Source organism: Poromitra crassiceps, assembly GCF_964638095.1.
Source record: "Poromitra crassiceps genome assembly, chromosome: 30".
Taxonomy (NCBI): Eukaryota; Metazoa; Chordata; class Actinopteri; order Beryciformes; family Melamphaidae; genus Poromitra; species Poromitra crassiceps.
Genome location: NC_139652.1, coordinates 13,712,034 through 13,738,577, shown reverse-complemented (window position 1 = coordinate 13,738,577; position 26,544 = coordinate 13,712,034). Strand labels below are relative to the sequence as shown.

The 26,544-nt window shown below is 43.7% G+C and overlaps 1 protein-coding gene across 1 annotated transcript; it reads right to left on the bottom strand.

Annotated features, from left to right (window-relative positions):
* Positions 1-12,471: 12,471 nt before the first annotated feature.
* Positions 12,472-25,197, bottom strand: shisal1b (shisa like 1b; the record flags this gene model as incomplete). The annotated part of the gene is made up of 3 exons (XM_083663155.1): positions 12,472-12,775; positions 18,537-18,750; positions 25,131-25,197. 3 exons carry the CDS (start codon positions 25,195-25,197, stop codon positions 12,472-12,474), a joined length of 585 nt encoding a protein of 194 aa, XP_083519281.1.
* Between the last annotated feature and the right edge of the window lie 1,347 nt (positions 25,198-26,544).

The following is a 26,544-nucleotide window of genomic DNA, read 5'->3' as shown; positions in this document are numbered from 1 at the left end:
CAGTACCTCTCTCTTTGAGATATAATGCCTTCCCCTCTAAATAAACTGCTGTACATTATTGCTGACAGTGAAGGGGGGGGGGGGGTTTATGGGTTTTATTTTCTATCATGGCTAATCTCTTACAATTGTTTGTGACCATTGCGGAACATATTCTCCCTTCTAAAAGAACCAAATAGATATTCATATTGCTTGTGGAGCTGTTTTTCAGGCAGCCCCACTAATGAGGAAGAGCAAACAACAAGGTTACCATGGAAACGTTCACACACTTACGTCCTATTGATTTATTCGTTAAAGTAATGGACCCAAATACAATAAATAGGCTTACAGCCGAGGAATTTGTTCAGCTTGAAGTTAGCATGAAGCTAGCTCTCTTAGTTAGCATGAAGCTAGCTCTCTTTGCTGTTATGGAGGCATCCCTGATCTGCGTTTTAATTTTGGGTGAGATAAATATTAGTGATGGTCTGATGGTCTTCAAGAGCCCTTTCTTGACCTTCACTGAGCGATTGAGAAATATTGACGACCTAATGTAAAACACTTTGATCTACAGCAGTACTGTATGGCATTATGTCCTTGTCAGACACGTTTACAATATAGAGGAATCGCGCTTTTTGCAGAAAGGAGACCAAAAACCTTTCATAGATGCTATTTTTCCAACATGGCTGCAGAGAAATCTTTTGCACCTGTGGACTCAGCAAGTAATTAAAACACCCTATACTCTAAAAAGCATCAGCATCGACCTCAGCTGTAACACGTTCCGAATGTTAACCACTCATATATTTCTCTGACTACTTCACATAAATAATTCACCAAATAGATCACCCACAACTGTGTCTAACTGCTACTGAACACAAACTGACACAGCAGTGTAATAAACACGTTATATCTAGAAAGATGATTTTTGTGTGTGTGTGTTTAAAAACGGGCAAGCCTCCTTGCTTGAAACAGTTTATCCAGTTCAGCTCAGATTTGCTTGAGGGCGCTCCATACCGTGCCAGCCATTTCAGGGGGGACCACGGAGCGCCTGTGAGCAGTTGAATGTGTCTGTTGCTGCTCCTTTGCTGTGGTCTTGGTAGGAGCGGTATGGTCTTCCTCTGTGTTTGCTCGCAGCCTTTATTCGACTGAGTTTCTGTCGGCTGTATTGGCCCCGCTTCTGTCGCTCCATGGGTTGCTTTGTGCTCATTTAGAAAGGGATGGTAGTCATTTTCTAGCTACTCCAGTATGGCTAAGCCCACCAATGGAGTTGTGTCTGTGGTCCAGAGATGGGTGTCTGTGGTTCACTCTCCTCTGTGGCAAACGAGGCACCGCTACTATTCCATTTCTCCACTTGCAGGCTCATTCTGTGCAAAAAGGAAAACAGGAATGTGAGAAGAACAACACCATACTTTTTTATATTTTTATTTTTAAAAAAAAATCCCGATTTTTTTATCCCATTTTTAACCCCCAGTAGTGCTAATTTAATTTATTTATCCTGGTTGCTGCTCCACCTTCTGCCGATCTGGGGAGAGCCGAAACTGGCTCCATGCTTCCTCCGAGACATGGGCAGTTAGCCAGCCGCTTCTTTTCACCTGACAGGGGAAGCTTCACCGGTAGGACATAGCACGTGGGAGGTTCACGCTATTCCAACCAGTTCCCCTCCCTCTGAACAGGCGCCCTTAACGACCAGAGGAGGAACCACATTAGCAACCGGGATATTGCATGTTTTTGGTGAAGGGGGTTCCTATATGAAGGAAACCCCCGGGAGGCACGGGGGAGAACATGCAAACTCCACACAGAAAGGCCCTTTTGACGACCCCACCCGGGCGGTGGGCACTCGAGGACATGCGGACGGGCACGCGTTCCTTCAGCGTTCACAGCGTCCCAGGTGGGAATCGAACCCAGGACCTTCGAGCTGTGAGGCGACGGCGCTTACCACTGCACCACCGTACCCCCCCCTAAACAACACCGTACTTGAACTGTGAATGACCTCAGAGTCGGTGACTCACACAGAAGAAACGGAGGTTACATGCTTAATCCCCTGCAAACATTAGCCATCTTTAAGCCCGGAGCACACATTTTTTGGCGTGGTCAAATCCCACTGAGCAGCACCGCAGTTGTTTGGGACAGCCGCCTGGATCCTATTGAGCAACGGGGCCTATTTTTATAAGCGTGTGACCAAAATGGACTCAGAATCGCCGTCGGTGTGCTTTCTGCTTCACGGTCCACATTGATTTTTATGGAACAAAATACTGCCCTGACAATTCGTATGAGGTCAGAAAATACAAAGACGACATAAAAGAGAGCAGGCTTGCATTTCAAAAAAAGAATTTGGGAAATCATTTGCAACTATAAGTAATTCTCGTAAAGACTCTCACCATGAATCATATCCCGCTCTCCCATACAATATCTTCTACCTATACTTTTATTTATTTTCTTGATGATTTTTCCCGCATTTTCTCCCCAATTGTACTTGGTCGATTTCCCCCCGCTTCCCCGGTCGCTGCTCCACCCACCCACTCTGCTGATCTGTGGAGAGCCGTAGACTAGCACCACGCTTCCTGGCTCTGACACATGCGCAGTTGCCAGCCGCTTCTTTTCACCTGACAGTGGGGAGCTTCACCGGCAGGACGTAGCACGTGGGAGGATCACGCTATTATCTTCTACCTATACTAGCACTACAAATAATACAACTATATGTTTTTGTAACTTTAACTTGATGCCTCTCCTTAATGTTCATTAAGATGCTAGGGACACAGGAATATTTGTTACACCTGTTTCTGGGGTGCTGTGGCCTTGATCTTTGCAGTCTTTAATACTTGGGTTTCTTTTGGTCAAATATATATTAAAATATAAAATATAAATTCTATTGTTGCATTCATTGTAACTCTGTAAAGGAGCATTATAAATGTATAAAACACACCTCTAAATTGTTTGGTACATCTTCTAGCAACAGATCTCCAATACAGCACAAGCATACATGGTACATTTCAGACAGCAGCCCCCAATGCCAATGTAAAAAAAAATCAGTCCTATAATTTGGAAAGATGCAAACCTGTCCCTATGCTCTTTCTCTGCAGCTTGCTTCTGGCTGTCTCATCTGTGTTAATTAACTCATGCCACATGGAGAGTGTTGCTCTAATTGGACAAGGCCTGGACAGGGCAGGCATAATTTCATAATGTTCAATGCTATTATTATTATTATTACCACCAGAGAAAGCCAAGGTGAATGTAAATATGCACTCGGCTTCGATCAACTCTCGGACGGTGACCAAAAAAAAAAAAAAAGGCAGCTTCCTGAGCTGAGCAATAGATGTATGCCATTTCTCTGGCAGGTGCTTACAGTGTGTGCCAGTGTTAGGGATAGCTAACTATGACCAAAGAAATAACAGATAGTGAGTGAGTGAGTGAGTGAGTGAGTGAGTGAGTGAGTGAGTGAGTGAGTGAGTGAGTGAGTGAGTGAGTGAGTGAGTGAGTGAGTGAGTGATGATGGGGACAGGCAGCAGACTGGCTGATAACAGAGTCACCGATCGAGGCCTGAGTGAAAAAGGGCAGTGCGATGACGGCTGGTGAGTCAGGCATGGTGGAATGTGGTGACAGATGCCGCCTGGCCTGGACCGCTCTGCCCAGCATGAGCTCATCTGGCTCGGCTCCCTACCAACCTGGGGTGGTTGGAAACTGGCACGAGGCTCCGCTCTGAGTCGCTGCCCAGTTATTTGATAATTAGCACAAAAAAAAAAAACTCTTTCTGTTCTGCTTGATGTGCGGCGGTGTCATTTGATGTTGCCCCACACCTTTTTTTCTCACTTTCAGCTATGACATTCTTGGCTGATAATCCACATAGATATAAGCAAACATAAGCAAAGGAATACCTTCTTCTTTTTAATCTTATGCCTTAACCCACCAAGCCTACATCGGCACTGGATTATATTCACTCCAAAGGTACGTACGGTAAACCCTGACCCAAAATGACTGCAGATCAGCTCTCTTTTTTTGCAATGCTCACGGGGAAAAAGTATCAGCGTGGGTCTGGGCACACTACTGTAGGAATGCCAAAGAGGTAATAATAGAGAAGAATCTCGGTGCCAAATCTGAAATGTTCTTGTCTGGTGGTCCAGAGGATGACTGCAGCGCATCATGGTGAAGGTGATCGGATGCAACCTGCCATCCCTTCAGGACCTGCACACAGCAGGACACTGAAGCGGTCTCGCAAGAGCATGGCCGACCTCTCCCACCCCGGACACGAACTCTTCGAAACCCTCCCCCTCGGCAAGAGACTGGGGTCCGTCAGGACCAGTGGGCATTTCAGCCTGCCTATTTTTGACGCCTATGCGGAAATTGTCTTCTTTCAAATGGCCAGTGGGGGTCGCAGCTTGTGTAGCACTCCCGGGAACATCACCATTCAACTATATGGGAAACGAGCCAACTTCTCTCTCAGTCTACGTCTTAAATAAACACTTTCCAAATTAGTGTATGGTCTGAAAAAACAATTTCAAGTCTTTTTCATGCTCTAACACGCTCCGTTTTCCAAATGATAGCCCCATTTCGAGGAAAATTGACAACAAACATCGGATAATAAGAACAGTAATATTTCCGACCAGTAGAGGCAGCAATGTGCCGCAAGGCATCAGGTACAAGTAATAGTTGAGCAAATTATCAGAAAATAGCGTTACTTTATGATATTTTAATAATGTTAGTAGACACACGTAACTATATAGATACCATACATCTAACGTCCATAACATGGCGGACCATTTAACGTTATTTATACCGTTAGATAAAGCCTTAAGCCTTCTCTGTATTCAGACATTCAGACCATTGGATTCAGCACAGAAACCGGAGTACGTTATAAGGTTTTAAATAGAGTCACGTTATAAACAACTAACCAACGCTGGGGGTCCGTATGGAAACAGTGTTTACTCGAAATGGTTAAAAGTTAAATCAATTTGGTCATTCAGTGCCGTTTTACTGCAATGTAAAGTAAGTAGCGTTAGCGGCTACATTAGCCAAAGTAGCTGACTACCCATAATGCATTACGGCGATAAGGGAGACAGAGCAAATTCGGAAACTCCCCCGGCAGCCGCTAGGGGCAGCCGCCCCCTCCCCTCGTACTTCCGTGTAGCATTCATTCATTCAACCAATCAAACGAAATCAAACAATATCCGGAAGTGAGCTTCATTTTGCTGTGTCAAAGTCAATGAGCTATGTTGGTCCATTTATATATAGGTCAATGGTCAGGACCAGAACCTCTCGCCACAAGAACAGGCCTCATCAACAAGGCCCGGAAGCCGCCTCCACCAAGAACCTTACCAACCCCCTTCTTCCACTACCCCCCGAACCCAGTGCCTATCTAACTCAGACTATAAATTCATATTTAATGCCTACTTAACACTCCTCCTATTCGTATTGGTCTGCACTTGCAATCTTTTGATGTTTTCCTTAGATATTTTCACATTTCCTTTTAACTCTGAGATATGATATGACCGCTATGACCGCTACGCTGCCTACTTCCACCAAGACAAATTCCCCATGCAATCTTGCATATTGTGGAAATAAAAGTGATTCTCATTCTGATGGTGTTGCTATGCCATTCAGTGCTATAAGTGTACATATGTATGTACTTAGCAAAGAGGGTTGGCGCCATCACCAGGGATCTTAGCCAAAGATATTATTTTTGACTGTAATAGCTGGGACAGCCGTTTAGTGCTTTATGCAGCCGAGTGCTTTATGGTAGCCTAATATGCCGGGAGCTTCAGGGAACAGCTGTGTCTGCTGCTTTTTAAGGGGTTGCAAGAGAATCCCCTTGAGAAACGTGATGTCAAAAATATACTGTCGTTTGTGTGCGGCAGTATGTGATCGTTTGGTGCAGCTTTCACGAAGGAAAGTTTAGAAGACTTTTTGGCTGCCGAGGCTGCGATCCTACAGTATGCATATCCAGGAACGTAGGAAGTGGGGGGGACACCACAGGGGACATGTCCGCCCCACTTTTTAAGAAGGCGGTATTGGACCCCTGCACTTTTTGAAGTCCAAAAACTAAAGTTATGTTAAAAAAGGGAGAAACGGCAGGCACTAGGACCATGCGGCTGCCCCATCTTCCAACAACCGGCCCAGTAGAAGTATACTGAGTGACACTGCTCAATCTGGGCTGGCCCAATCACATCTCTTACAAGGCCCAGCTCTCCATCTGGCCCAACCACATCTCTTACTAAGTGGCAGCAGTGTAGAAGTGAGTCACTAAACTAATAAACATAACAGCACAAATAATTGACAAAAATCTCTCAATATAAATATACCGTATTTACCCGAATGAGAAAAGGAGCTAATTTTATGGTTAAAACTGAATAATTGAAGACCTTCAGCGAAACGTTCGTGTCTGTGTACCTGGTGAAACTGGAATAAACACAAAGAAAGGACATTTTGTATGCTGGCTCTCCTTCTCCTTCAAGTATACTCCTGTGCCGTGCACCTAAACTCTTAAAACACCGGTGAGTGCGCTCGCTGCTGGCTGATTGCCAGTTTGTTAAAACTGAATAATGACATCACAACAGTCTAATCCTAATTTTAAAATCCTTAATTTTAAAATATCCTTAATCAAAAAAGAAAATCCTTAATTTAAAATGTGATATTCCTCTAAATCTGGCTTCAAAAAGTTCAAATGGCCCAAATTTTAGAAAAACATTAAAAAAGAAATTGGCCAATATTGAAGTTTCCATTATTTGTGCAAACTAAACCGAATACCTGAATCGCAGACCTTAATAAGGGGATCGGCAGAGAAAGTAATAACACATTCTCAGGCCGCCCACGCTGAGCCCACATCAGGTCTGAAGCCACATGCACATGCCACCCCTCTCACTAGGCATTATGGTAAACAGTATTCCCACACGTTGAATGCCAAGCTGCACTTTCTCTGAAGAAAACAGATCTAGTATGCAGGGAGATGATATAATACTTTGACTCATAATCAAAGCTGCTCGCTGTTACTGCTAGCCATTTGTGCTGGATTCCTGATTTGTTGTGTGACTGACTGGGTTGTTTTTAGACGCTGCCGCTGCCAGTTGTGGGACCTGACCCCATCCTTGTTTGTTTACATTTGGCCAACAGATGTTCAACTGCACGGACCCTGTTTTCATAGCCATTACCCTCTCAGGGGGATGGAGCTCTGAGTCTGTATACCCCCGCAAATAAACCTAAAGGGGATGGAGCTCTGACTCTGTATACCCCCGCAAATAAACCTAAGGCCATCTGAGGATGTGCTGTGTGGGCACTTCAGCCACAACAAAGGTTACTCACCACACCCCAAGAGAAGCCATATCATCTGCATTGTAAAAAAAACACACACACACAAGTGTGTAAGTACAAGCCTCTCACCTCTTCTTGATGTGATGGCGTTGCTATTCTAGTCTTGCCCCAGAAACTCAGCATTGCTTGTGACTGAACTGGGCCCCAGAGGGTCTGTCATCGCAATAGTGACGTGTGATTATTTAAGTACAGTACAGTAGGCTATTATTAGCTCTTTGTGAATACTGTCCTATTTACTGGAAAGGGTGAACGTGAACGTTCGCTGTTCACATTTGTTCACTAGAAATTGCAGTGCATTGTGGGTATTGCATAGTGGACTATAGTGAATCAAATTAACAGTTGAGAATTCGGACATTATTAAAAAATGGCGAACACACTATATAGTCCACTATTGCTGTAATAGGAAACCGTTTCGAACAGGGCTTCTGTTTATTAACTCTAAAGGTCCTTACACATCAAGAGCGATGCGAATATACGGCACCAAATTGCGATGCGAGTTTTGACCCACCTGTCAATCACAGCCAAAGATGTGTACACGTCGGAAGCGAATTTCTGAAAAATCGACCGAAAAATCAAAACTTCGCCGTTGGTATGCACGGTTGCATTGACTGATATAGGTTCGGAAAATATTATTGAGGTGCGAATTAATCGCACGAAAAAAACGCTCCCGATGTGTAAGGACCTTAACCCTAACATTAACTTACCCTAACGCTAACCTTTACCTAACCCTAAACTATTAAATAATGCATAAATTAGTCAACATGAACACCATTAGTAAATAATTACGAGACACATTAGTTAACTGTTAATTAAGGCTTAGTTAAAGCTTATTAAGCATTCATTTCCTGACCCTTATTGTGAAGTGTTACCGTAAGGAAGTTTCAACAAATTCAGCAAAATGACGCCAAACCTCGTCTTACTCATCCTAATATTCTCTGCCATAGGGCAAAGCAGTACCCATCGCTCATCAGCGTGAATTAGCATGACGTTAGCATGCTTTCAGCCGCTAAGGCCCACTTTGTCATTCATAATGAGCATTGTGCTCCAGTTCCAATAGCCTTTTATAGACATGCTCCTGCGACAGCTGGAGGCCTGCCAGTATACTGTAAGGTCAACCTACCCAGTCTGAGATGGATGGGTCTTCTCATTCGAAACTGAATCCACCGGCTAATGAGGAGCCTCCGTGGACATGTCCAGTCTTAGTTAAGCGCGTTTTTCCACCCGCAGACCATCAGCTCCAGGATGCATCTGTCAGGCTACCAGCTCCTCTATCTGTGCTGTGGCCTCGGCCTGCCTCGCACGTCCACGCTGCTTCTCCAACCCATTTGTCAAACCTTTGCCCTCATTAAATTATCATGGCCATGAGAGAGAGATATCAACTGTACCTCTAGGAAGAGGCTCTGAGCCCCGAGAGAAGGTCTCTGAGACTGAGGTCTGGATGGAAAAAGTGACTGCCCGAGATGTGAAGTTCTAACGTAAGCTCAGTTAGGATTCAGGAAGACTATAATCTGCACTTTACACTTCCTCACAGGCACGTGCACACGTAGACATCAAAGGGGGCTTGAGCCCCTGCCTTTTTTCTGTAAAAAGTGCCCTTTCCTGACCATGAATGCAGCATTTCTAATGGTGCTTTGTATGGAAATTGCCCTTTCCATGCCGTCACTGAAGGCAGCATTCAAAGAGAAACGCCTTTTCCGAGCTCTCTTGGCCTTGAATGCACCATTTCTAATAGGCCTCTGCATGGACCAGTGTTTTTCTAAGCCGCCCCTGAAGGCAGCAGCCCAAAAACCGCACGTGGCTTGCCCATTGACTGAAATTTCTGCGCCGAAGTGCCCTTTTAAGAATTTGAGCCCCTGCCCCTCTAATGTTTTCTGCACGTCCCTGCTTCCTCAGTTCACTTCTTATTTCTCCACCCCTTCACATCTGCCCGGTGTCTGAGACTGAGATCTGGATGAAAGATTGACTGCGCGAGATTTAGGTTTGTACTTTATGGTGGTGCAGCTGTACCAGCCTGAACAATGTCTGCCAAAACACACGTGTTCCCCCCCGGGGGCTGCTGTATGTCATAGGTCACACTCTTACTCGCCTTGTAAGTCATCTTGTATGTTTTAGTAACAGCAACACAAAGTGAGTGAGAGAGTTGCCTAAAGTGACTCCTCTGACTGAGGCTAATAAAACGAGCAACTGAAAGGTCACCAGAGAACAGATGGTGTTTTTCCTGAATTGGATCAGGATTTTCTAATGTAATCCTGAGTCAAGACAAGCGCGTTAAATGTGAGTTTCGTGCCCCTGGCTGACATTGGAGCGCTCGCACATTATTTTATTCTTTTTCTATTCATAAATAATGATAGCTCTGTAATGAGCTGGTCAGAGTGAATGCGAGAAAATTTCTCTATTAAACAGAGGTTGATGTTGAAGACAGAGTGCAGCTATTTTGAGATGAAAGACAAATACAGATCAGATGCTGGGCAGAAAATTATCCATTAGTGGGTTGCAGGGCAGAATTCTTAAAATATTGATAAAGTCTGTATTTCTTAGTGAGAGGTCATGTTCAAATTAATTAATTCCTTACTAGTGAATTGCTGTGATGTGGAAAGGGAAGGCATGCATGGACTCTGCATGTGGCACTGGTAGGCAGGTATAGTGTGTGTGTGTGTGTGTGTGTGTGTGTGTGTGTGTGTGTGTGTGTGTGTGTGTGTGTGTGTGTGCGTGCGTGCGTGCGTGCGTGCGCGCGCGCGCGCGTGCGTATGCATGCGTGCGTGTGTGTGTAGGTCTGTGCGATATGGACAAAATCAAATAATACTTTTGACCAGATACCACGATATCGATATTGCGACAATATTGTAAGGATGACCTGTGCTTTCACAACATATTTACACAATGAGATTTTTGATGAATAATCATCAATATTGTGCTTATACTGAATGACTAAGTAGGTTAAAGGCAAATAATCGAACAGTCTGGTAAGTTCAGAAAATGACATCACGTTAGTGTAATGCAGCCTTTAAAACCAGGAAAAGACAACACATATGTCATATCACCATATTATGATATCCAAAATCTAAGACGATATCTAGTCTCATATCATGATATCGATATAATATTGATATACTGTATTGCCCAGCCCCATGTATGCATGTATGTGTGTGCGCCTTGAGAAAAAGTATGCTAGAGGTGCTCCAAATTGTCCTGCTAGACACAGACAGACAGACAGACAGACAGACAGACAGACAGACAGACAGACAGACAGACACACACACAGACACACACACAGACAGACAGACAGACGGAGGGAGAAATAGAGTAAAAAAAAGAGTAAAAGTCCATCTTTGAGCTTGTTTCTGCTTACTAGGAAATTTGACCTAGTTCTTCAGCATGTTTGACAAAATGTTCTGCTAATCCAGATGATAACAAGAGAGTTGCCCGAGGACTTTTATAATTCTCTGCCTCTCTGCACTGTATGGAAATCAAATGCAGCACAGTCTTTTGTCATAGTCAGCAACACAGGGCTTTTTAGGTGACATAACACAACACACCCTCTTTGTGCTCGTCAGCTCTTGGGCACCAGTCGCTGTGAACAGTGTGTGTAGAGTATCTCACTTTATAAGATATCAAATCACAGAGTCTGGCCAGCTAACCATCGCTGTTTTGTTGCAAACACATCTGAATTGCACAATAGCGACAGTAGTAGAGGTTACTGTGGTTATGATTAAGTGAAGTTATCCTTTATTTATCCCCGTGGGGAAATTCATCCTCTGCATTTGACCCATCCTCTACTAGGAACCTTCCTAGAACTATGAGCAGTGGGACGCCGCAGTGCAGCGCCCGGGGACCAACTCCAGTTCTTTTGCCAGTACCTTGGAGCACTGACAGGAGTATTAACCCTAACATACATGTCTTTTGGTGGTGGGAGGAAACCGGAGCACCCGGAGAAAATCCACATGAACACGGGGAGAACATGCAAACTAAACAAAGAAAGGACCTGGGACGGACCGGGGGTTCGAACCCGGCACCTTCTTGCTGTGAGGCAACAGTGCTAACCACTGAGTCACCATGATGTTATCATTGAATGAATGAATGGAAGGATGGATGGATGGATGGATGGATGGATGGATGAATGCATTTATTAAGACAGATGTTAAAAACACACAAATTGTCGAGGAATTAAACACAATAAAGTCCAGGACTTGTTTCCATTGTGGTCCTTGTTTGTAAAAACAAAAAAAGTAAATGGTCGGCAGAGTACGAGCCATTCAAGACAGAAAAACAACAACATCACCAATACATGCATGAACAGTTAGCCTACAAAGAATGCAGACAATACACACTGAACTGGCTGTCAGCAGCTCAGCAGCGCTTCACTGCTATTTGAAAACGGTTGACAGTGACAGTTTCTTTAAAACGGGGTGGCCACAAATTCCATTCTGTAGCTGCCGAGTACAGAAAGGTGTTTCTCCCTGAGGCAGCCCCCAACCTACAAGGGATGACAATTTTGTCTCAGTAGCTCTAGTCGAGTACCCATGAGTGAGTATCACTGACAAGTTTAAAATAGTTTTTTTTAAGTAGTTTGGGACAGAGCCAAACACTATTCTGTGGGTGAGAGCCACCTTCAAATGCCTGACCCTGCTCTCAATTGACGACCGTTTAGTTCTGTGAATTGGGAGCTGCCAACATCATGGGTGCGCGAGAGGATAAATGAACTACTAATTAATTGGCAGTTGCTAATTGCTAAATTAGCCTGGTGGCTATAGTTAGGTGGCAAAGCCAAAAAATAGCATAGTTTTAGTTTAGGTTAACTAAGCTGATCAGCTACAACTCATAGTGGTTTGTCTGGAGTAGGCACTAGGACCATGAAGGACAAGGGCTAAAGACAAAATAGTTTCAACCACTTTAAGTCAACCACTTTGGAAACAAATCGACCTCATCGCTCTATTCTCTTCTACTTCTAAATGAAACACTGTACAAATCACAACAGCCTCTTTCAGGTATCTCTCCTTCTAGCACGGTCGGTTGTTATATATTAAACCATTATTTGCGCACAGCCACTTCACCGGACTTCCATGACCAGCCTCGGGTCGCTAGGACATTCGTGACGCAACTGCCAAAGCCTCTATAGTTTATCTGCTGATTACAAGCTTTACAATAGCGATCCTTGCCAAATTGCATGCTGGCAATGGGTTATGTGACAGACAGTGTGACTCACCAGGCGGTGGATGTGTTATAGGGCAGGAGTGTAGGACTGTGGCTCTCCCCTCTCAGGCTGTGTCGGGGCTGGTAGTGACTGGTGGGGACCATGGGCTGGGCCTGGGCCTCGCTCTCCTCCGGCATGGACCTGTGCCACTGACTCCTCGCCTTCTTCAGCCAGCGTCCTCCCAGACCCCACTTCTCCAGGTAGACCCGGCACAGCTCATAGTTGATGGCCGAGTAGTAGAGAAAGTCCAGGGCCAGCAGCACCATGACGAAGAAACCGTAGATCCACACGCCGACCAGGGCTGTATAGTTACTGGAGGGGATAGAGAGCCAGGAGCATTAGTAAAGGGATCAGCACCAGTGGCTCCTGCATTATAACACTGGTTTTCCTGGGGAAGCTAAGCAGTCTGGCTGTGGTTACTCCTTTTTTTGGAGACTCGTGCTGTAAGTGGTGTTAGAAGAAGACCTCTGCTCTTCCCTCTGGTCTCAAGAATACTATCCCCATCCCCCAATGCCCCAGGACAGAGACAGAAAGACTGTCCTGTGAGTGAACACAGTTCTTTCGGATGAGACGTTAAAACCGAGGTTCTTATCGCAAGAGTAGGGGTGTAACCACGATGTCCTGGCTAAATTCCCACATAGGCTTTCCTTCCATCATGGTCACCTAATCATCCCTCGTTACTTAATTGCCACATTCAGATCTCAACTCTCCACCGTGATAGGCTGATGTGTGGTGAGCGTTCTGGTGCAAACTGGCTGCCATGCATCACCCAGGTGGGTGCTGCTACACATTGGTGGTGGATGAGTTGAGTTGAGTGAAAGGCGCTATTATAAATGCAATCAATTATTATTATTATTAAATCTGGGATCAAACTTTTTTTTTCATCACTCATAAGAGTGCCTTAACTCCCAATAACTACAGAGGAGCCGCTGGAAAGGCAAACAATAATAATAAATAAATTCAAAACTAAGAGGCAGAGCAGCTACGAGGTGTCAATGCGTACTATTATGTGAGGCAGGGCCGTGCTAAAAAAAAAAGAGCATGCATGTTCAGCAAACCATCCCTGCTTGGATACGTATCAAAATAAAAATTAATAAATTAAACAGCCTCTTCCATCTGTTGCATCTTCTGCCTTTTAAAATGTGGCTTGGTAAATTGGACAAGACATTTTCATTAGCACATTTTTTAACCTTCTCTCAGTTCGCCCACTTCCATCAATGACAGCGCGGTAAATGCATGCAAATAACTTCCCGTTCCATTTCACAATCAGCATTGGGGGAACATCGGGCTGGAAAGTGGTTCAGTCCTAATAGGTTAGGATGCATCATCACTTAGAGAGGCCCAATGTATTATTCTCTCTTCTGACCCCTTTGAGACAGAGTTCACACACGGTAATACTCCAAAATAGAGATTTATGAAACCCCATCATTTCCGTAAATGTATGCTCACTTTGTAAAGTGTTTTGGAAACCCATTTAAAATACTGATTTATTCTAGTTCAGTAACTCAACTGAATCCCCTTCGGTTGGCAACTGACACGGCCTTGTGGGGATATATATCTAAATAAATAGCTTTCAAAATGAACAACCGGAGTTGCTCGAACGAACACCAAGGCAGGCATATACTGTTACTGCACTCAAATCCAAATTGCATTATACCTTTCCTCACCCCCACGCTTTTGAGACATTACTCATAGTTTGCCTATAATTTAATCTCTGTATTTAAGGTGATTCTCGGGGCAACAGGGCTCTCGACTCCAAGCTAGGCCTGCGTTTCACTGAGCCTAAGGGCAAAACAAGAGTAAGTGGACAGGCCTTGGAGGGATCGACCATCACCACACAAGCAAAACAAATGTTATGTAATATTAAACATGGCATGCCTCTGAGAGGAAAAGCTGCTCCGATTGATTATCTGTCACACGCGGATGACTTACAGAGCCATTTCAAATCAGCCTTTTCGTGTCAGCTTCTCATAAAGGACAGCAACTCTGTAAGTAGAAGAAACAAAATGCTACCGTGCGTGCGTGGACTGTAGAAACCCTCAGAGGCTACATGGCCTTATTGGTTTTTAGCTTGGATTGTCACAAACGTCTAATCTCTGATCTCTGCTTTCACCTGTTATGTAGGTCAGGCTTAGGCAGGTAAATAGTTCACAGCCCTACTGTCCAGTGAGCCAGGATGGAACACAGCCCAACAGGTAATCTGCCACTAAAATTAGGGCTGGTTGCAATATATATCGGCGATAGACACTTCATCAATACAATAAGAAAATAGTCTGATAGAATGTTTATTTTCTCTCACAGTTGCATGAAAACAAACAAACAGTGTGCTCACTCCTCACTGGCTCAAATAAACAGCCTATAATTTATTGTCTCCCCCCCTGATTTTTTATCCCATTTTTATCCCCCATTAGTGCTAATTTTAATTTGTTTATCCTGGTTGCTGCTCCATCCTCTGTCGATCTGGGGAGAGCCGAAAACTGGCTCCCTGCTTCCTCTGAGACATGGGCAGTTAGCCAGCCGCTTCTTTTCACCTGACAGGGGAAGCTTCACCGGTAGGACATAGCACGTGGGAGGATCACGCTATTCCAGTTCCCCTCCCTCCGAACAGGCGCCCTTAACGACCAGAGGAGGAACCACATTAGCAACCAGGATATTGCATGTTTTTGTGAAGGGGGTTCCTATATGAAGGAAACCCCCGGGAGGCACGGGGAGAACATGCAAACTCCACACAGAAAGGCCCTTTTGATGACCCCACCCGTCAAGGTTAGTTGTGTATCCGTCACTGCTGCTAGCCATCAAGGTTTCTTAGCTGACTGTGTATTTTGGAGTGTTTGTTGGCTGTGCTCCTCTGTGCTGCAACTCTGACTGCTGCTGCTGCTGCGGACGGATACACGGAAATTAACTAAATGGGTTTCATTTCTATAAAAAAAAAAAAGTAATTAAAAATGATCAATAATTATTGATATTGTTATGGATCGCCCCTGCCGGCTTAGATATGATAAATGTTTATTTCTATTTGCTTTGGCTGTTTGTCGAATTGATCTGTTGGTCTGCTCTTAAAAGGGTAGAGAGGGCGCCTTTTTGGACATACGGGGCTGCCATACCTCTTCTATAAGATGGCTGTCGCCCCTGCGCTCTAGAGCTCAGTCGAGTCCACACAGAAGATGGGGCTGCGGCCCACAACACAGGTTGTTGATATAGCTTATGCTCGTTTATGTCTCATTTTGCATTGTCATTTTCATCCTGTCCCATGTTTATCGGACTCTTTGATCACGTGAGGAGGACTATCTTGGATCCCTCCGTCATCCAACCGTCGGAGCTTGCCAAGGGTCAGAACGCTCCTGGAGGCCACGTCAGCTAACGCTAAAGCCGGGTGAGTGACCTGTTCAATCATCGATAAACATCCTGATTCATTCTTTCCTTTTCTTATGTTATTGGATCATAATGCCAGCCAACCCCTAGACACGATAGAATACGAGCCTGGATATTGAGAAATGACTGGCCGCCGATCCGTCACGATATCAACAGATATGAAATACTTTATATCGATACATATTTTGAACTCAAATGAAATATCATGACCCGCTGCAGGGCAGTGTGAACCGCGCGAGACAGAGCCATGCTGGCATCAGTGGAGAGAGAGCTGTACTTTTGTAACCCACGCCTCCCACCGACAGCTCCGACACAATAAGAAGCTTTTCCATTTTTCCATGATCCGTTTCCTCTGCTCTAACCTGGTTTGCTGCAAGGGGCGAGTGTGCCTTTAAGCCTACGTGGCCACCATGGAAATATAGTTTTGCACGTAATAGTGTAGCATAATATTAGTCATTATAGCATAGTGCTGTACTGTGATTTATTGCATAGAATTCTGTACTATGATGCAGTCTAGGACACGGTGCTATAGTGCTACTTGATGGAGTAGCCGGTACTTAACACCTGCCTCAGTGACCGATCATGTGGAGACGTCCCACTCAGACCATCTGCTCTCCACTGTGGTGCTTATGAATCCCTCGCTAGGTGTAGATCAATGTCATACCCTTTGAGCAGGAGGGACATGATGTCAATAACTGTGCTATTGTCAGGGGAGCAAACAGCTCATTATGGGGCCAGTGTGCAACAGGTTGTTTTGATATTTTCTCAGGACGGAGATGTCGTCATCTCTGATGTTGTTTCACGTAGCTGTTTGCAATCAACAAAACAACAAACGACAAACGACAATCAACAACACCCTACTCACGTTTCAGCGCAACCATGGAGCGCGACAAATACAACCAAAACCCAACTCCAATAACTGGGTGCTCCTTATACACAGATCTGGTGCTCAGACATCCTGCAAAGGCTTAAAGGGACAGCTCACCCTAAAAAAAATCCAAAATACATATTTTTCCTCTCACCTGTAGTGCTATTCATCCATCTATATCATTTTGGGATAGTTGCCTGAGTTTTGGAGATATCGGCCGCAGAGATGTTTGCCTTCTCTTGAATACAATGGAACTGGATGGCACTCGGCTTGTAGTGCTCGAAGCGCCAAAAACAGACATTTGAAAAACTCTCAAAAGCAATGTCTCTTTCCAAAAATCATGACCCAGTTACTCAATATAATGCACAGACTTTGTTGTGAGCAGTTTCATATAGGAACTATTTTCTTTTGCAGTCTCATGTAGGGACTAGCTAGCAGCTAGCGGGTGTAGTTCGGTCAAAAGAAAATAGTTCCTCCATGAAACTGCTCATAACAAGGTCTGTGGATTATCTTGAGTAACGGGGTCATGATTTCTGGAAAGAGACATTGCTGTTGAGTTTTTCAAATGTATTTCTTTGGCACTTTGAGCACCACAAAGGCGAGTGCCATCCAGTTCCATTGTATTGGAGAGAAGGCAGAAACTCTGCGGCCGATATCTCCAAAACTCAGGCAACTAACACAAAACGATATAGATGGATAAATAGCACTACAGGTGAGAGGGATAATATGCATTCTGGATTTTAGGGTGAGCTGTTCCTTTAAGCTGCTGCATCGCACTGTTGCCTACTACCACAAAGCTTCAACCTCCTCCTCCTCCCCAGTCTCCTCCCGCATCATCACTGAGGAATTCACTATGTTTCTTATATTGTCATTATAATGAAGTGATGTGCATCTCGCTCTGTCCCAGACACAGTGTGCACCCAGCCAAATCTGTGTCACACTCGCATGTGGATTGGTTCTTTGAGCATCCCGGGAGCAGAGCCGCACTGGCAAATCCAACTGTATTACCATTTGTTGCAATAAATGGTTTAATTCATCACGAGTGTTACACTGCCTATTGTATGATCCTAATTCATCGAGAAATGAGGTGTACATATGTGCCTGGTACATAACAACGGTTTTCATTAGGAACACAGTATTATTGTGTACTTTAGCATAGTTCCATAATAGAATTGAATAATTACTAGTAGTAGTAATTGTAGTAATGAATACATAGGTATAAGGTCATTCACACATTCCTCCCCCCCCCTCTTTTCCTCCTCTCTCTCTATAAGTAATCCGTGTCAGTAACTGTCAGTCATCACTGAATATTTGGACTCTGTACATTGATCAGATGGTACATTGAGATTCAGTCACTCCTATAATGCAGTTTATAGGAGAATGTTATGGCTTTAAATATACTTTTATAAGACATCTTTCTGGCTCTTGGTTTCAATTCATTTGGTTTATATAAGCTGTTATAATGATCATATAGCGGATGAGGAGTGGTAAATTCCATTCTATAACAGTCATTGACCCCGAAAGCCCTGGGTTCGAGAGCAGAAATGTGTAATCTAACTTAAAGTCCCTGGAAACCAAAATCCACAAAAATCTTCTAACTATTAAATTTAGGGTCTTATGTGAGTAATTGTGTGCCTCAGAAAGTAGTTGACATTACTTTCAACCCTAACCCCAAAAATCGACACTTTTCTACAAGGTCTGGATTTCCATTTGCTCATTGAAGAGAGCGGTGCGCGCGGTGCTAAAATGCATGATCTTATCACGTCATAAGATTGAGGGGCATACATGTCCTGGGAGCCCATATCATGGTGTCAAATAATGATCCTGACTCACTTGTGTGCGTAGCCATCTGAGGTGGTGGTGAGGTTGATCTGCATGACCGTCTGGAACTCGGTCTCGTTGCAGCAGTACTTGAAGGCGGTGTTGTTGTGGTGGCAGCAGAACATGTAGGTCTTGTTGTCCGAGAGGCGCGGGCAGTGGAAGCCAAAGTGGTAGCGCCCCTTGTGGTCGGAGTAGGGTTCGCACACTCGGTAATGAGCCGAGAGAGCTGCGGCGGAGGGGGAGAAAAATCATTGGAATGTGACGGTACAAGCAGAATTCCTCAGGAAAGAGATGGTCAGTGGGCTCAGTGGCCCAATAGTATCTATCTAATATGGCAGAAATTACTTTGAATAAATAAATAAATAATCAGGAAATCAATCTGAGCCTGCCCTGCAGTTATCAAACTGTGAAAATCAGTGCAGAATGTTATTTAATTAATTAATTTGGAAACATCATAAATTATATGGTTTGAGACAATGAATATAATACAGGCCGAGGGCCTAGAGATTGAGAATAGAGGATAAAAAGAATATAACCATAAAAGCAACCAAATAGGTGACATCACATAAAGCATACAGGCCCTGGTGGCAAAAGCACTGCCACATTTATTCTTAGGGAAGGTAACACTACAAAAACAACATAGATCTAATCTATCCACCTCATTTCTAGCGGCCATGATGCCTATGCGTTTTTCTTCCGGTGTGATCCTCCCAGCCTTGTTGCTGACAGCTTGACACCCGTCTGGGCGAACGGAGCAAATCACTAATCAGCAGGCCCGGTTCTACGGGGGTGCAAAAGCATGCATTGCACCCTTATTTTAATTGTCTGCATGCTCAGTTAAAAAGTATTTTTTTTATTTTTTTATAAATGCTACAGCTGCACACTTACTGTTTAAACTTGAATTATAGTTGTTGTTTTTCTTTGTTCTTTGATGTGATTTTATGGCTTTTTGGCACCTATATGTAACCTTTTAAGGTTGAGATAATTGTATTATCATTATATGGTCCAAATATTTCAGTAAAGCACTTGAAACACTTGAAATATTCTTGCTTGGGTGGTATCATTCTACTTGAAATGATGGTCAAATGCATTATTTTTAGTAAAATAACATGTCAAACTTTTGGGCCGGGCCCGAGTGGGCCCGGCCTTAGGCCGGGCATCTGCACCCCTTCCTATCTAGGATGCACCCCTAGTCATCTTGTTCTGGAACCGGCCCTGCTAATCAGGTCCAGCTTGGCAGAAATCTCGTCGATAAATATCCCTTTAAGAGCGCAGTGTGCAGCCTACTGTGGCTAATGTTAGCGGCTAGCTAGCTATGTTACATGGCAGTAAAACGCCACTAAATGACCAAATTGATTTAACTTTTAACCATTTCGAGTAACACTGTTTCCATACGGACCCCCAGCGTTGGTTAGTTGTTTATACCGTGACTATATTTATAACTTTTATAACGTACTCCAGTTTCCGGTTCATAATTCGCATCTGCAGCCAGAGTATAACAAAGGAAATGGCAAGCTGCAACAATAAGTCACATTAAACCGGAACTTGTAGCCACAATTATTTGTACAATGGGGCATTCAAAAATAAGGTGGATAAGTAGAATGTGCTTTAAAATCTGAATGTCAACATAAACTTCAACATAAACGATTCAGCGATTATCTGTCAACGATCCGATTCGATGCATCGCAACACGTCCCCATCGCGATGGATCGTTTCAACAATTAATTTTGACACTCCTAATACATAACTTGATTGCTAAATGTTTCTGTCCCCTGTGACTATTCATCACCGTCTCGCCCAGCCCCAGTATATCCTATCTGTTCTGCTCTCCCTCCTCTTCCCCCTTTCCCTGCTTCCTACCTCTCTCCCTCGCCACCTCCTGCCTTTCCCTGCTCTCTCCTCCCCCTTTCTCCCCTTCTCTGTCTCTATCATATGATTATTCAATTGTGTTGTTATTATTATTACTTGACTAATTAACTAATTGTTATTGTTGTATCAGCTAGATTTAGCTAGACATATTCTCTGTGAAGTCCTCTGAGACATCCTTGTGAATTAGGGCTATACAAATACTTTTGACTTGACTTGACTTGACAGAAGTGGCAGTGCTTCTGACTCAAAACACCTAAATCTGCTCAGCTACATGTATATAAGTCTGGCTTTTTAGAATTGACTCAGGCTGTCAAAATGACATCACAGACCCTAGCATGGCGATTTTGAAAACTTTCGGTCGATGCCAGAATAAAGAGAATTAGATCGACTAAACATGAGGAGATAAAAACATGACTGACTTTCTCCACATCACAAATAAACTCAACTCAACCCGAAGGAAGCGAGACTGCACCACTCTCTTCACTTTTTCATCAAAGCTAAAGTCGGCATCAAAAATGAATCAAAAGTTTCTGCCAACTGGCTTCAAATTGGTTGAAAGAGACGAGTGCCTCCTTATAGGATAATTCAAAGGTGTTTGGGAGTCCAAATATATACAGTAATGCTATTTCTGATTTGTTTTCCTTCATCTTGTCACATGCATCACTGGAGCTTTCCTTGAGAGCAGCTGGGCCATTTGATGTTTTGACTCTTCATCTTCCTGCCTGCTACAGTCCCCTAAACTGTAGATTTAAGAGGAAACTTTCCAGGATTGTGTCAACGACAATCCAAATAGTTGGTAAACCCCAAAAGCCCTCGACTCAACTTTTTTTTTTTACAGAAAGGACGAGGAAGAAGGAGACTCGTATGGCGGCAGATGTAGCTCCCATCCTCTCTTCTCTTCAGCCAGTTTGAGCCTTTGAGCTCTGGGAGGGCCTAATAGACTCTCTGTACTGTAGCCCCGGGCTATAGAGTCCCTCTGGCAACTCAAAATGTATCAAGTCCTTCATCCCCAAGTGTCATTAGTATTCTTAACTCTACAAGGTGACTGATAAGATTTAAACCACATACATTGAAATGAACTGTTTTAATGTGTATTGCAACCTTGTCTAAGAGGCCATTTACACCTGGCGTTAACATGCATTTTCTGCCATCAGATTGCAATCAGATTTTATTTTATCACTTCAGCCTGATTCCATTTACACCTGGCGTTAACATGCGTTTTCTGCAATCTGATTGCAATCTGATTGCAATCAGATTGCAGAAATGGTTGTCCTCTCAATCCGCATAAAGTTGCTGTATCCAGATTGAGAGGACACATTGCGTTTACACTTGTGTTCAATGTGTACACAATGCATCCCCGACCACCTCCGGAGGTGGTTTGGCCGATCAGATTGCAATCCTTCTTCAATGCGTTTTGGGGGTGTTTACACCTGGCATTTCAAGTGATAAAACACAATCTGATTGCAATTTGATCACAGAAAACGCATGTTAGCGCCAGGTGTAAATGGCCTCTATGTGTGTTTGTTTTACTAACCGCCCATATGTTTTGTTATGTTGTTTCTTGTGTCTGGTGAAACGGAGACAATTTTCCACCCTCGTGGACAATACAATTCTATTCTATTCTATTCTATTCTATTCTATTCTATTCTATTCTATTCTATTCTATTCTATTCTATCAAAGGAACAAAAAGCATTTTTTATGGAATCCAGCATCCAAATAAGCCTTCTCTCTGTAATTGAAATAATATAAATGTCATTTAGCAGCAGGTGAGGCTACAGCAGTTGATTACCAATCTGCCCAGAAAAAAGGGGAGCAGAGATAATTGCGTGTCCATTTACAGGGCTGATGATCGTTAACACGAGTGGACAGTGGACCAGGACAAAGCCACCTGTCCAATACCCTCGTAACCAATCAGGATAAGCCTTTTGGCATCCTTTCACATTCCATTACCAGTAATAAGACCAAAATGAATGCGCTTGTTTGTTTGGAGACAGATTGCCTCCTGAGCATTCATGCTAGCTGCACAGAAGTAATATGGAACCTGCATGAACGCGCGCGCGCACGCACACACACACACACACACACACACACACACACACACACACACACACACACACACACACACACACACACACATGCACACACACACACACACACACACACACACACACACGCTGACATGACCTCACATCACTCGTTGCTGCCTGCTTTCTGTTCTGTATTAGGCTTCAATAATTCATTGTGTGCCATTTGATGATTTGATGATTGTAATAATGAAACATCTTTTCTGACTTTAGCATGCTGTCAGTATCGAGCGTATTGCAACATTTCTGTCTCAAGTACATGCAAATGAATTTGATTTGATTTGTTTGGTCTTTGCCTGGCGTCTTTCCTTTCATCCGCGCGAGCCCAGAAAATGTCAGGAAAAAATGTTCGACTGCGATTTGGCGTCGAGGTCAAGTTCTCCTATGCCGAGGAGGACTGATAGAAGTCTTTGAAGAATGTCAGGCAGGGACAGATGAGCGGCTGGAACCTCTTCCCGGTTATAATGATCGGCTTGGTTCGGCCCATCTTCCTTTCAACGAGTCTAACTGACAGGCTTTCTGCAGGGTATCAGGTAGAATGAAGGGGTGGAAGAGGTGGTAATGAAGCACGCAGGAGGAGGATCTGAAGTGAACGACAGATTTTACACAAAGAGAAAAAAACGTTCAATTTGACGCTTGTATCGATTATACCAGTTGCTGAAGTGAATCCAACATAATGGGCTGTAAAATTGCAGCTTGCTCTTATTCTGATTTATTTGGTCTTGGTTACACTTTCTATTTCAGCAATGCATCACAGCCATTTATAATAAATGGCACTCAAAGCACTTGACATGACATTAACAATTTTCTCCATTCTGACGGTTCTGAAATCTGCCCATATTATTGAAATTCCATAAATCCTTGGCACGTACAGGAGTGGTCAGCAGCTTTTGAGAAGTGTATTGGCACTAAGGAAGCAGACCCCTCGACATGGGAAGTGCACCATAAAGTCCTCTAATGATGCAAGACTTAAAGGCTTGGAAAGCGAAGAGGAAAAGGGGGCTTTTCAAATGCGAACCAGCTGGCTGTGGTAACGACACCGTTGTAAACATCGCCACCTAGTTAATTTTAATTTCATTAACACCTCTTGAGTTTGAGGATACAGTAAACAGTTTGGCTCTTGCGTTATGTTTACAACCTGTGAGCTGTGAGAATGAGAGCCAAGGCCTCCCGACTGCGGCAATACGCCACAGTCCAATGTCAGTTAGTGGTGCCTCGTATTCACACCTCTGGCTGGTCTTTACTTACTTTTTGTTATATTGTTTTATTTTGTTCATTGAAGACACTGCCCGATTATTACAAGTGAACCAGGGGCCGGTTGCACAAAGCACCTTAAGTTAAGATTTTCGGACCAAAACTTTCAGGAAGTTTAAAGAGCACCCGTGCGGGTGACCTGACGGCCCAGATTTTTTAATTAGGTGATTGCCCTAATTACCTAATGATGTGATGTCACTCGAGCAACATGTCATCCTTCCTGGCTGAGCAGACTGGGTGGGTCCAGGCCCGGCGTTAGGGGGGGCCTGACCGGGCCGGGCCCCCCCATTCAACAAACTGGCCCCCCCATTCATTTTTGTTGTTGTTGTTTTTTTGTTGTTGTTGTTGCTAAAAACGTTTTTACGTTCCGTTTTTCTGTTTTAAAGTTTAAAACGGAATCTGGCTGTCATTAGGCATTGATTAACTGAATGCTATTGCTAACTGTTACTTTGAACATCCATTTGCAATGATTCTGGCTGGATATTAACTATTGTAAATTTGTAATATTAATTGTTTAGGCCTAATTATTTGCAACACATTAGAGATGTGTGTAGTTCTTCATAGATTTAGCCTCTTCATTTTGCTCTCAAATGCACCAGGTTGACGAATTTTACTTTAAAATGTACAAAATCTTCTTCCGGGGCAGAATCCCCCTGGACCCCCCTTGGGTAGCTTGCCCCCCCCCAAGCTAGGGGCAGGCCCCCTCTCGGGGGGGGAGGGGGGGGGCAGACTGACCGGGTCAACCCCCCCAACTCCCAAGTACGGGTCCACTAGTAAAATAAAATCGGTTGCCCAAAACACCCTTAAATATTCTCCTTAAGGTTAAACATTTCAAGGAAAACCACACGGACTCCCAAGTAGCTTGTCAAGCCGCCAGGTTAGAGGTTGTTGGCAGTGGAGGAGAGTCCAAAAAAAAATCCAATTCCAGTCCCTTTAACTTAAGCTCAGCCTAATGGACTTGTCTGCTCTCGTCACCGTCGTTTACCTTTTTAGCATTTCAACATAAAATAGCTGAATATGATATAAGTTGAGACTGCGGTTTTGCTCTCTGTTCATTTTGTTATGCCATGGCTTTCCAAGTGTGAGTAACTGGCTATCAGATGTCAACATCTGTCTCCTTTTACCCGTTTGTTTTGGGGTTGTTTCTTGTAGTTGGTTTGGATTGGGTTCTCACTCCTAACGAACACGCACCGCACTTCTCTTGGACGAAGACTGACTGGACTGAGAATCACATCGGTGAGGTTATTTGTGCCACCACAGTTCGATCGGCATTGTTCTTACCTGCCCAAACAAACCAAAAGGGAGGAATACATGTCTTACAGAGATGGCTATAACACATCAACTTTTAGGTGCAGACCGGCAGACAGACGGAGAAGCACGCAGCAAACCTGGACTGACCTGCAGTGGACAGCAGGAGGAAGATGACCGTCAGGACATTGAAGGACTGCCGGCTGGTGACAGTCATCTTCTCGTCCTCATACGGGCAGGAGGGAGGGGAGAGCTGCTCTGCTTTAGCTGGACGTGGGCATCGTCTGCTGGCTGACAGCTCCTCTCACATGGCTGCTGCTACGCTGCCGTTCATCTGATGGGAACAAGACAAGCAGAGGGAGATATTTGATTTGGATTGATCAAAGTTTCATCCTACAGCTTGTTTGACGGCGAACGTCATGATGTCTTACGAAATCCATCTTTCAAATTTACATAATGACATGTCTCACACTGTCACACATTGGCTTTATAATTGGCACTGTGTGTGTGCAACACTCCCTGGGAAATTCCAAAGTCGCAGGCATCCGCTATAGTCGCTATAGTTATGGTTTCTCTTCTTTTGTTGTGATACTGTGATGCTGTGATGGTAAAATGATAGTTATTATAAATGATGCACTCATGTGACCGACCGTGCTTCCATGCTAGAACACATAATGCTTACTAATGCATTATACTGTACCAATGCTCCTAAAATATTATAGACATAACTTCTAAGAAACAATTCATACAATTCTCATACGAGTGTTTATAACTAGTTCTAATCTAATTGTCCCATTGAGATTACGACAATATCTAATACATAAGCATGGTCATGAGTGTAATTCCTTAACGCGTGCCATTGTAATGCAGATGCATGCACTAATAGATATGGTAGTATTTCATTCAGCCAGCTCCTGTAGTTTCTCAGTGTGGAGTAGGGATGTTCATTTTGAAAATTTTCCAAAATCGATAATCGGTGAAAATTAACGATCAATTATCGATTATCGATCATATTAATACTTAGAAAATGTTCAATGTTCAATTTGCAATTTTTTTTTTTTACAAAATGAATGCCTATGGCAGAAAATACGAAAGACAACGTGTTCTCCTCAATTAACTCTTTATTTCAATGTGTCTCCTCTCCAACACTGCTGGCCCCCCGGCGCATGCCGGTGTGAATTTCCCATGTTTAAAACAGTTTTGTTGGCACAAAGGCCCGTGCCCAGCCAGAAAACTAGAGACTATATGAAGCTCCACCTCACAAACTAGATGAATGATGAATAGTTTGACAGTTATTGAGAGTTGATTTGAGTTAATGAGTTATTCATTTGAGTTAGTGTGGACCAGTGATGTCACTGGTCCACACTTTAACACTCAATAACTGTCAAATTAAATGACAGACTTCAAAACCGTTTACAGTTTTCTGATATACTACTGATGTTCTAATGATACAAAGCTGGTTGAAAATGGGCGGAGTGTTCCTTTAAGTGCAACTCAAGTCCAAGTCTCAAGTCTACAAGTCCTCATCTCTGATAACAAATAATCGTTCTTCCACCAAGCAATG